Source organism: Pyrgilauda ruficollis, unplaced genomic scaffold, assembly GCF_017590135.1.
Source record: "Pyrgilauda ruficollis isolate IOZ18807 unplaced genomic scaffold, ASM1759013v1 scaffold10, whole genome shotgun sequence".
Lineage (NCBI taxonomy): Eukaryota > Metazoa > Chordata > Aves > Passeriformes > Passeridae > Pyrgilauda > Pyrgilauda ruficollis.
The window spans coordinates 16,707,686-16,719,969 of NW_024508101.1; the positions used below are offsets into that span (position 1 = coordinate 16,707,686).

The 12,284-nt window shown below is 44.8% G+C and overlaps 1 protein-coding gene across 2 annotated transcripts in view; it reads right to left on the minus strand.

The window, feature by feature from the left end:
- RBM6 (RNA binding motif protein 6) overlaps nucleotides 1-12,284 on the minus strand; it is a 57,955-nt gene that overhangs the window by 40,107 nt on the left and 5,564 nt on the right. For both annotated transcript variants that reach the window (XM_041465783.1, XM_041465793.1), the window contains exons 3-5: nucleotides 9,854-11,192; nucleotides 9,017-9,106; nucleotides 7,960-8,029 (exon numbers count right to left, since the gene is read on the minus strand). In XM_041465783.1, coding sequence (XP_041321717.1) covers nucleotides 7,960-8,029; nucleotides 9,017-9,106; nucleotides 9,854-11,192 — 1,499 coding nt within the window. The remainder of the gene's footprint in view (nucleotides 1-7,959; nucleotides 8,030-9,016; nucleotides 9,107-9,853; nucleotides 11,193-12,284) is intronic.

The window sequence follows — 12,284 nt, forward strand, 5'->3', positions numbered from 1 at the left end:
CAGGATGGCAACATGACAAAGGCAGCCAATCCAAGAAGCAATCAGCTTCTTGATCCTAGGAATGAGTGTGCAGTCAGTCACGCTCCTGCACGGCCCCAGCAAGCCTAGGGCATTTGGTCACCTCATGTCCACGGGGAGCCATCACCTGCCTTTGCAGAAACAACTGTGACAAACCCCCAGCTGCTCTGGTGCAACACAAAGATGTTCCTTCTCCTCCAGGACAAGAAAAAGATGGTCTCCCATTAAAGTAACTCCACCTAACAGCTCACCAAAGGGCACTACACTAACCTGGGCAGCTGGGCCACCTGCCAGCGTGGTGGAGGTCCCTGCATCTGCTACGTGGGCCAAGCAGCCTCAGAGTAATGGATGCAATGCAGTCTCTTAGGCAGAGAGCTTCCCCACCATCACTACAACACTTGATTTGTGTTTTTTCCCCTAGGATAAGACAGATCTACCACAGAAGAAAAGCATTTGCAGGTCTGGAGACTTCTGGGATTCAGAGAAATGGCACATTAAAGCAGAGCCACGGCCAGCAGCTGAAGCAGGAGATTCTTGCTGCTTGCTCCCTCCAGAGACAGCTTGGCAGAGCAGGGTGCAGCTGAGGAAACACTCTACAGAGTTTCACCCATGCTAGAGAAGAAAGTTCTATTGCTCCGAGGACAGCCACAGCATAAAGTATGGAGAGACTATGAAGGACTTCTACATCCCTGAAGGAATCTGTGGTCTCACATACTGATCTTTGGGGAGCTCAGGTAATGGAGACAGGGATTGTGCACCCTGTTCTCAAAGAATCTGCCATTCTGTGATTGAAAGGAAGATCTACCTCATGAGTGGGAGATTTTGGCAATGTGCCCATGACCCCACGCACAAGATTTGCCTGTTTCCTCCAAGAAAAGATGCAGATGTAGGTCTGTTATTATTCACTCATACCAGAGTGAATAATACTGGAGAACACAGGGCTTTCTCTGGATCTCTCTGCTATTACATTGGGCTACTATTAGGAGGCATCATACACTTCATGATGCCAAGAAAACAGGAGCTCCTGGACATGCTCAGGAATGGCTGTACCTGTGTTTACTCAGCAGGCACTGCCTTTGCAGTGAGGATGGGCACCAGAGTAGTGCCTTCCGTGGCAGGCAGAGGAAATAAATCTGTCCAAGCAGTCTGAAAAGCTGGAGGGCACCCCCGCAGCACGGCAGGGACGGTGGCAATCTATCTATGCTACCACAGAAGCCAAAATCATGAGCTCTCTCAATAGCAGCTGGTGGATTCTCAGCATCCATAAATTTGTCAGATCTCTTTACTGCACAGATAAATTGGTCTTCAGAGCTACTAAAGCTGAAGAGCTATACTAGAATAAACAGGACAATCTGCAATAAGCCTTATTCCCAATCCCTTTCAAAGGCTGAGCATTTACAAGCCACACCTGCTGCTGGGAAAAGGCCTGTCACTTCCTGCCATCCCTCTGTGTAAAGGGGTCACTCTTACACACTCATTCATGACAGAGAACAACACTGAAACCACAGGAAATGAAACAGAGCTGTATTCTGAAAGATAGAGCACTACAGTCCATTCTCCTTCCTCCATCCTGGAGAACAAGTCACAGAAAGGACCTGCCTGAGACAACTCCAAAGGTGGACACCAGCAGCTCCATCCATAAACTACAGGAACTGCTACAGTCAGAGCCCCAGTGGCTGCCAACCCTTCTTGGCCCAAGGAGGATAGTTTATACACAGCACAAAGGAGAGGAGAGGAAAAACCCCAATGCTAAGATTGTACACACTGTAGTTTTATTAAAGACAAAGTATCACATTATGTTTGTACAGAAACCTGGACTCTGAGGAACGCTGGGGCTTTCACTAGATTCCAGGAGAGGGCTGTGAGCTACTTATCAGGGAAGATGTTGCACCCAGGAACTTGGTTTTAAAGTGCTGCTAATGTGAACCTGGTCTCCAGGATATACGACTTGTCATCTTAGCACAAAACAATCAAGGTAATGTCAGTACACTGTGCAAAGCCTTGAAGTTTTGCTCCAGAGATGCAAAAGGAATAAGCATCTTTGTAAAAATGGATTCTGCATGTCAAAAAGGCTGTGAGCATGTTTTATGGATGGATGTGCTTGTTGCTTTTTCAGAATAGGCCTTATAACCCTGAACCAAGGCTGATCACCATCACAAACACTGATTTAGACCAGATTTGTACTTCTTATTTCCCAAGCCACCACATCACAGATAAGGAAAGAGGAGCAAGAACACTTTTTGCTTCCAAGAGACAATGCACTAGTGCCCTGAAACCAAGCAAGGCAAGCCAAAAGCCTACTGTCCACACAGCTGGGAAAACTGGCAAGGACTGCTATTGATGACCATGGAATAATTCCAGCTAAGTGTATTCTTTAGTTCTTGGCACGCTAATGTAGCTACAAGCTAGACTCAATTGTTTCAGGCAGATAGTGCTGAAGATATGTCCACAAGTCCTGGCAGGTGAGCCCTGCAGTCTGCAGAACTCTGCTGATCACTCTGCTGACCACACCTCAAAGGGAAACCCCATGTGTGCTACAGCATCTCATGAGCTCAGGGATGGTCACCTCAGCTCCCAGCAAGTGCCTGAGGTCTGCATGCCTGAGGCACGGCTGATGCTGCAGACTGGGTCACACAACCACCACTGTGCAAAGCACTAAGCACAGCAACAGGAGATGATTTGTCCTATGCTGCATCAGCACCAGCCTTGATGGTGAGCCAAGCTGTCCTCTGTATAATTAGCACAACAGGCCAGATGCCCCTCTGCACCACAGCATGTGCTAGAGCCATCCCACAGCAACCCACAGCGTGTGCTTTGTACCAAACCCAAGATCCTTGTGGCACCTAGTCCTCATCTAAGTCCAGAGAGTTGGTGCCAAGCCCTCTATATGGGGAAGCCACCAGCTCACCACAAACCCACCCTTTGGAAGGGTTTCCCCCTGGGTACTGCATCACTTTAGAAAGGAAACAAAAAGGTTTCTGTTTGGCACAGTTCCAGAATCACTCCCTCCCCCTGCAGAGGAGCAGCTCACCTCCCCAGTCTGCCTAAGGCTGAGAGCTGCAGCACAATGGCACCTGTGGCAGGAGCAGATCTTGCCAGCATTTCTGGCCTCCAAGAGCTGTCCTACCTAAACACCATCCACAGCAAGGAAGCTACAACCCTGTTATATGTGGGTCTGACAAATGCACAGCCAGGTCTGCCTCAAGGGAAAGGTGATCTCACTGCCTTGGAATGCATTCCAGCCATGGAAAATGGAGAACTTATCCCTACTGAGGAGAGATGCACCAATTTAAAAAAAAAAAAAAAAAAAAAAAAAAATCTGCACCAATTTTTCCATTATGAGCTGGAAACTTCTGGACTCTTAGATTATGAGTTCTAGCAAAATATAACACTGAAAAACACAATTCTGAATTCCAGAGGCTTCCTGATATATTCCTGAAACCAATGATTCACTGTTGTGATATACAAGATAGACTGCACTTGCAAGGGGAAAAAAAAGCAGCACCTTTTAAAGATTTATCTAAGGGGCTTATTAATATTTAACAGGGCACCAATGCGGCAGAGCTTAGAGAGAACAAGGAAGATAATCCAGTTTCTTGTAGGACTTGGCCGAGGCAATTTTAAGTTTAACACAGGGAGGGATAAGGAAGCAGTTCCAAGCACCACATAAGGGGCTGGTCTGGAGAAATGAAACAGAACATGAATGCTAGGGCAAGAAGGTGGCTGAGCAAGCAATAAAGAACATTTAGTGGCAATAATACTTGCTAAAACAAAAGCTTTTCAAAATGGAGCAGGCAGGTGCCATAAAGCAGCTCATGTTTTCAGGTGACACTACATTTCTTGGGTGTTCCTTCACCACAGGAAGAAGCACGTCCTTTAGCAAGAGTCACTTGTGTCCATGTGACATTGCTCTGGCCCCAAGCATTACTGCTGTTCAGGGAGCTTCTACCTGCTCCAGGTGTCTCTTCCTGTTCCACAGGTGCTTTGCCCCTCAGGGGTGCTGTATTGTGTTCCCACATACACACCCAGGATTCAAAAGCAAGTATTTGCAAGGGTCAGAATAGGGTTAAAAACCCCAAATCTTCCAATTTCTGAAGTGCTGCACTAATTTAGAGAGTACATAAAGGGGCTGGGGTAGATATCACTGCTCCTCCTGACTAGAATCCAGCTCACCTGGTCCCTCCAGGTCCACTTCAGAGCTCCTCTCCACCCTAGTGAGAGAGTCCATTCCCCAGCAGGCTCTCCCAGCCCAGCAAAAATTCTTCTCAGTTCCCCAGATGGGCTTATGGAGTGAACTAGAAAAGTCTTGTGGGCTGCCAGCCATTTCTCAGGCTCACTTTCCCAGAACAGCTTTCACAGCTGCTGGTACCAACACTAACACGAATCCTGGTTGGAAAACACATGTTCCAAGCTTGTCCCACTGCATGCTGCATCCAGGAGAACGATTTGAACAGAAGGCTCAGTGTGGCTTGTGCTTTCACTTATTACTTTGGAGACCGCTGCAGTCCTTTAAGATAAGCAGCCCTCTAAGATAAGGCTGGCTCCATGTGCTTCCTTCTGCAGGGCACACGTGAGTGACTCAGCCAGAGTTCTGTGCGTATCAGACCCTCAAGATGAGATCTCAGGCTTATGTCTGACATTGGTCAGGGAAGTAGAAATAAAGCCTGATGAAAATCAGGCAGGAAGTAAGTTTAAAATATCAAAATCAAAACCAGGGCAAGGTGTGTTCATGCTAGACTCCTCAAAGGTCAAAAGGGATCAGCTTCAAGTTCCTGGCACTCAGCACCAAGGCAGGAGCATGGACAGTAAAAGGAGGAGGAGAGACCCCATTCCCATGAGCAACCAGTGCTGTCACACACTGCACTAACACCTCCAAGGAGGGGACACCATGGTGTAAAGCCACATGAAAGCCCAGAGCCCAGCACAGACAAGCACCTTCAGGTGGGATAGAGGAGCTCACAACCCATTCCCAGAGAGCTGCTGACAAGTCACCACCACAGGAATCTACAGGAGCAGTGGGACACCCATGCTCTGCCTCCGCACAAGGCTCCAGGACATAGTGCACACCAAAGCACCTGATAGTCTTTGAGAAGGCTCCACGGTCACCTCAAGGTTTGTTCTTTGCAAAGATTAATTGGACAGACACGACCAAACATACTTGAGAACGCAAGCTGAAAGATTTAATATTGTTATTTCTGCAAAGGCTTACACATCACGTTGGAAGAAGCCCTCCTCCCCCCACAAATGGATTTGGCACTTGCAGTCTGAACATACAGGCATCAACTCAAAAATCTAACTGATGGAAATTACAAGTTAATGTCTTTTAGGGTAATACTATAAAGTCTGACTTTGACATTTTATCATTGTAAATATCTGCCTCTTTGATTTAAATAGAATTACTATGCGCTTCTTAAGGTCTCTCACTGCCTTGTTTAAAATCTAGCCATCATTTCAGTTTGTGGGCTTCAGAGACAAAATAATCTAAAGAATCAACAGCTTGAATGCATACCAAAATCACACCAGGTATATTAAGAACAGAGTTCCATTCTCAGCACAGCCTTCAGTGAAAATAGACTTTCCTTCGCACATACAGGGTATGTAAAAAAAAGGGGCTTTATACAGAAATTGAGCTGCTTTTTCCAAGAAAAATCAACCATATCTTTTTCCTCAAACCAGAAAGAGTCTTGTAAAAGATCATACAGTGGAATCATTACACTGAAGCTGCTGAGATAAGCTTTATGATAAGCGTTATCTTTTTGACAAACTGATCCGAACCTCACTTATTTTGAGCTAATTGCGTGTTATTTGTTACGGCTGTTATTGTTACCCCACAGCTGCAGGCATTCTTCTCTCAAACACACTCAACATGCATACTCATGATTAATGTTATTTTTAACATTTCTGGACAGCACTCAAAAATATACAACCCACTCAGACTGGCTTAGCACGTGCTCCTCTGAGCCAGGCTGCCATTGTCCCACCGAGCCGATACAGCAGTGCAGGTGTATCCCAGACACATCACTAATCCAAAAGGTTTGCTTTTAATTCTTATGGATATTTACATACACACCCCATCACAAAAGCATTGTTTAGCCCATGACTGGCCTCTAGTTTCAGAGGTTTAGCTTTTCAGAGGTTAATATTAATTCAATTCTATACACTTCTCTAGGAGGAGCTAATGTGAAAAGCTGGGTTAATTTTACTACAGCTTCTAGTTACCCAATTTCTAAAAGAAGTATTCACAATGCAGGAAGCTTTTATTGCCCTAGACACATCCATCTTGTGCAAGAAGGATCAGAGAGCTGTTTAAATGCAGCCTCAGGACACAATGCAAAACAAAGACTTTGGAGCCTCCACGTAACCTGGAACAAAGCTACGCCGCTTAAATGACTGATGTTGACTGGACAGGGTTAAACAACAGCTTTACACAGCTCATAAAACATGAGCTTATTTTAACTTCATTCTTTGCCTCCCCACAATTGCCAGAAAAACTTTTAAAAAAGCCAACTTTGCAGCTGAAGAGACAGCCTGGAACAGAATGCAGCTTTTGGAGAGACAGCAGAAAACTGCAGCCCTCGCATCACATGTGACCACCCGCAGATACCGGAGCTTCTGCACATAACTTCAGACACTGCGTCTCATCCTGAGCAGCCTTTGAAACAGGGAAGGGGAAGGAAGAAACAGCAGCTCTCTAATGAGGGCAGTAAGTCCTAATAACGTACATGGGGAGAGACTTACAAAGAAATTTCCAGTTCAAGTCGATTTATTACTGAAGTGACATGTTTCAGAAGGAAAAAAAACAAAACAACTGACAAATCTCATCAGCACAGGCAAGAAAGGAGCATGTTGCAATTATTGTGTTGCAGTTAGTGCTGTGTGGATGACGACAGCAATACTGAAATATGCTTAGGAAAGAGGAAAGGAAGCAAAAAAGACTAACTGTGCCCCTTAAGCCCTGCTTGTTAGGCCAGATTACGTGACACAGGGATGTTCTTTAGTTCAAAGGGTCCTGAGAACGTTGTGAAATCTCCTTTGACAGCTTCCAGAAACAAAAATACACAAATACCCCACTGCCCCAGTTTCTCAACACATTGGAAGCCTTTACATAATGTATCGACACCAAGAATTCCAGCTGCTTCACGTACAACCCATACTGAAAATATGAAAAAGCACTGATGAATGTAGAAGCCTCTGCTCTCCTAGGTTTAAAATTAAAATAAAATACCAGTTTCCAGGTATATCCTACTAGTATTATCCACACCAATCCCCAGGACTCACCCTTCCTACCATCGCACATCTTTGTTCCAGTACAACTTTTTCACAAAGCAGCCTTGTAAAATATTTCTTTCTTCAGAATCCTATACACACTGATCAGAAGTACAGCAGAACTTTATTCTTTGAATGAGGAAGACAATCCAGACCCAGTATTTGGATATCTGCTTATAAAACTTACTTTGTCTTTTTATTTAACCTGTCTTCGTACCTAAGCAGGGCACCAGTTTCAGGTTACTGAAGGAGAAATGTTAGGATGGAACAGGTTTCCTGAGAACACTATTTGTGCAGCATTTGTTCCACAGTAAGACCACCTCAGAAACAAGATTTAGAACATTCCAAAAGGATTTAGTAATAGTTTAAAAAAATATGGAAAAATTAACCTGCTGTCCCATGGCTTTACTCTTAGAACAGCCTTAGTGCACTTCCTGCTGCTCCTACACCTCTCCAGAGGCAGCTGGACACATGCTTTACCTCTGAGGCAGCAGTGGGTATACCCATCAATTTTGAGGCCAAGAGGACAAACTACAAAACTCAGAGGGCATTTTCATTAAAAAATACCTGCAATTAGGGCATGTAAGACTTTAACCAAATTGCCTAAGAGAATATTGGTGTAAAAAATACCCTGTTGTCACCTTGAAACTAGAAGCACTGGAAAAGCATTCTCACCTGAGCTGTAATCTTTCAGTCGCAGGTCCTTCACAGGTGTCCCATCAGGCCCTCGGAAAGCATTGAGGATCTACAGGAAAAACGAGATCCACTTCATCTCCAAAATCAAACCTCCAAACCCAAGGTACTTGCCAATGCACATTTCTGTCTCTCCAAGAGTTCTATTCTTTCTAGGCTAAGGCTGCTACAAACTGACACACTTTCCAGCAGTACCTGAGAATTGTTACCGAGTTTTCAAAGTATTTTTGGGTTTTGTTTGAAGAAGTGAGCGCCATGTACACCACAATTCAACTGTTCAAAGGTTTATTACACTGCTTTCAGCCAGATGGCTCAACTCAGATCCTTATTTAAGGTCAAAGATGTCCTACTGCCTTTAAGAAAATCAAAGTATAAGGGCAACTGTTCTCAGCCTTATCATCCTCTGAAGGACAAAGTTCCTCCCGTGAGTTCTCCTTTATCAAGCCTCAGAAGATGATCACTACAGCTAACCCTAGCAAAAACTGCTGCATGTAGGGGTTCTCATGCCTGGAACTTTCACAAAATAAACAAAACACCCCAAACTGAAGTCCTAATTCATAGGAAATGGAGCTACTTTCACCTTGTAGCCTACATCATTTTATGGTTTTTTTTTTGTTTTTTTTTTACTAAAACCAGCAGGAACAGCAGATATCTTTTCCATCATTGTAAGATCTCATTTAAGCAATTTCAAGTAACTAAGAACAAACAAGTTCACTTAGACACTACTTGTCTTCTGAGCCCAAAATAGTAGTAACAATATTTGGTATATATAAAGCAGTGATGAAGTAAGGCATGTTGCAGAGTCTGGAGTCAAGGCTTCTAGCTATCAACACCCCACATGCAACCACAGGAAAACTCATCACTTCTAGAACCCCCAAAAACCGAGAATAATCAGATAACAGGTAACATTGCAGTGACTTCTAAATCTGGATTTTCCCCTGGGGAAATGACAGACCATCTGATATGCATTAACCAGACTTAAAAGTGGTACTTTAGAAACCCTCAACAGAAGTTTCTGGATGAAAAACATCCCACTTACATCATCCTTTGTGGCAGTTTCAGGCACTCCTCCGAGTCGAATGAGCTTGCTTGGCTTCACATATTTGGGGCAGGTCCGGTAATCTTGGTCCTTGAGTTCATACAATCAAGATGGTTTTACAGATGAGAGATGCTGGCTCACAAGATACACAGGCAGTAGCAAAATAAAGCAGGGGAAAATTCAAAGGCAAAGGCCCATAAGCAGCCTGACTCAAAGCTTCAACCCCTTTTAGAGATTCAGGGAGCTCTAGAGGAGCTCTTCACATGCTCACTGAGCTGTACAGTAAGATCTAGCTCCAGGAAAATAAAATGGGCAGATCATATCTCTTTCCAGCAGTGGGAGATTCAAATTCAGTAGTAGTTATTCAAATTCAAGACAAGTTTTTAACTCAGTAGTTACCACTACCTTCAGGTTTCCAAGATAACTCTGAAGGAAAACAAAGTATATGGGCGATAGTAGTACACAGGCCCACCCAAGGCAGGAGCTTCTCTCTGATACTGCTCATAAGCAACATCCAGGGCAAAACAACAAAATACGTTTATCTGTAACCACTTCCCTCAACACTCTCTGTCTGGCCATTTTCAACCGGGGGACTTTCTCAACCAAATCTGGTTCTACATATTCAGCAACTCTCACTTGCTAACTGCACTTCTCTAGGGAAGTGTTTCTGGGATAGAAAGGGTGCCCACTAAATAACCTGGAGCAGAGAATGATCTCAGAGAAGGATGGTGAACTAGAACTGAAGTGACGGGATATGGATGAAGACTCCTTCCCAACTCCTTCCATTCATAGGCCAACACACATTTAACAGAGACATCAATTGACAAAAACACCCACCTGAAGGTTCTTATAGGGCCTAGAATCTTTGCTGGGTTTTCCTTCTGCAAAGGACTTGCCATGTTCATAATCAAACATCTGATGCCCCGGCAGCCGGTGATCCACATCACGATATTCCATGTTCCGGTAGTCTGTATCTTGCCTCCCAAGGAAATCCAGGTCACCTTCACCCTTTAACCCAAGATCAGAATCGGATCTTTGCTGCTCCCCCCCCGAAAGCTGCTGCTGTTGCTGCTTGTTAGCAAAGGTCTGAGGCTGCTCCTCTTGGTCCTGAAGAGTAGGAAGAGGTCCGCGGCTATTTTGGAAATTGTGTGAAGTGTCATCTTGAAGACCCAGTCCCAGGGATTCCTCTTCTCTGGCTGGTGCTTCCGAGTGTTGAAATTCTCCTTTTTGGCTACCAAAGGGACTTCTATCTAGACTAAGTGCAGACTCATCTCTTTTGCTGGTGCTTAAACCAGAGCCCTCTCTTTCTGCTAAAGGTACAGTAGATTGGTTGTGTCTAAAATCTACAAGGCTTTGATCCACAGGAGGCATTTCCCTATCTGAAAAGTCCATGGGAGGAGCCACATCTCTGCTCCTAAAATCCTGATCAGATCGGGATCTGTGCCTATTTCTGAAGTCTGACGATGGTGCGTTCCTGTTTCTGAAGTCCAGATCAGAGGTGCCCATGCCCCTGAAGTCCAAATCAGGTACATCCCTATTTCTGAAGTCTGAATAGGAATGTTCTCTGCCCCTGTAGTCTAACTCAGACATGTCTCTTGCCCTAAAGTCTGAATGAGGCCCATCTCGAGCTCTGAAGTCGAAATCGTAAGACCCCCTTCCCCTGAAGTCTGGTGGAGGTTCCTCCCTGCCCCTGTAATCCATGTTATGTGCTTCCCTATCCCTGTAGTTCATACGGAACGTGTCCCTGTTCCTGTAGTCCCCTGAGGGAACATCCCCACCCCTGAAGTCCATGGGGGGCCCTTCTCTCTCCCGGAAGTCTCCGGAGTACATATCCCTGCCCCTGTACTCAGAAGGAGGTGGCTCCCTACCTCTGAAATCCATCTGAGACTCATCTCTGCCCTGGAAGTCAGATGGTGGGAAATCCCTGCCCCTGAAATCGTGGTGCCCATCCCCACCTCTGAAGTCACTACGTGGTCCATCTCTAGCTCCATAGCTGAAAGAAGGTTCCTCTCTGTTGGCAAACTGAGGATTGAGGAGGCCTGAGAGTGCCTGGATATCAAAAGGAAGTGATTTTCTGCCAGAGAAGTTGCCAGAGTGTCTTTCTTGACCAAGACTATCAAGGGAAGGAGGATATTCCCTGTTCCACCCGGGAGCAAACCTTTCTTCTTGGCTCCCACTGTAGAAATAAAGACAGTATTATTCATAACGTGCTTAAGAGTCTGAAATCTACACAGCAGCACATTCTTCTCTAAACTTTTATAGAGCTGTGTAACAGTCTAAGATCCGCAGAAGATATTGATGTTTGGCAGTTTAAGATGAGGCAGCATACGACAGATGTGAGAAAGTAAACTGGGGTGCTCCCATTTCAGCACAATTTCCAGAAGCACTCAACAGAGAACACCTGCAACATTAATGGGTTAATGATGGTAGCAATCCACATAGTCCTGCACTGCACACAGCTCTGCAGCTGTCTGAGGTGCCAGCAGCTGGTGTGTTGGTTCATTAGCATCACCAGCACACGCCTGTGAGGAACCCAGGAGCTTAGGCTCTCTGGGCAGTATGGAAACAGCTGAATTAACACACCATCCTGAGGCACATGAAAGCAGAGGTTACCAAACAGGCTTTATCGACATGCTACAAAGACTCATTTATGCTTTCTCATGCTGGAGTCCAAACTGGCAAATTCTGAAAGCCATCAGTTCACTGAGAGTGCCTCACAGGACTATGCCAACAATCAACATCCAAGATATCCCTGTGCTTTTGCCTCCAGACTGTCTCACACCAAGTTCACAAGACTACAGCTATCAGCTCTCCCAATATCTCCATAAAAACACTCAGGAAGAAGTTTCCTCTTAAGGCAGCTGTTCAAAATCCAATGGGACTCTTTTTTTTTTTTCTGGAACTGTCTGATTTTTCACCTAAGTAAGGCTGCAATACATGTTTTAAAAAACAGAATGATACGGTATCGGCACATTTTACAATAACACCAAATGCTACCCAAAGCAGTGGACATTTCCTTAGCAACTACAGCAAGTCATGTTGTACTCTGAGTTTCACTACAGAATCACTCACCAAGATTAATCAAAGCATACACAGATTCCTAAGGTACACGGTCCATTTCACCACCATAGCAATTAAAACTTGGATCAAGGTCAGCACTCCCCACCCAATACATTAAAGAATGATGCCAATAAAATCCACTTAAAAATCATTAGAACAGCACAATTGATATAATCACAAGACACAATCCCTCCCTCATCAACACTGT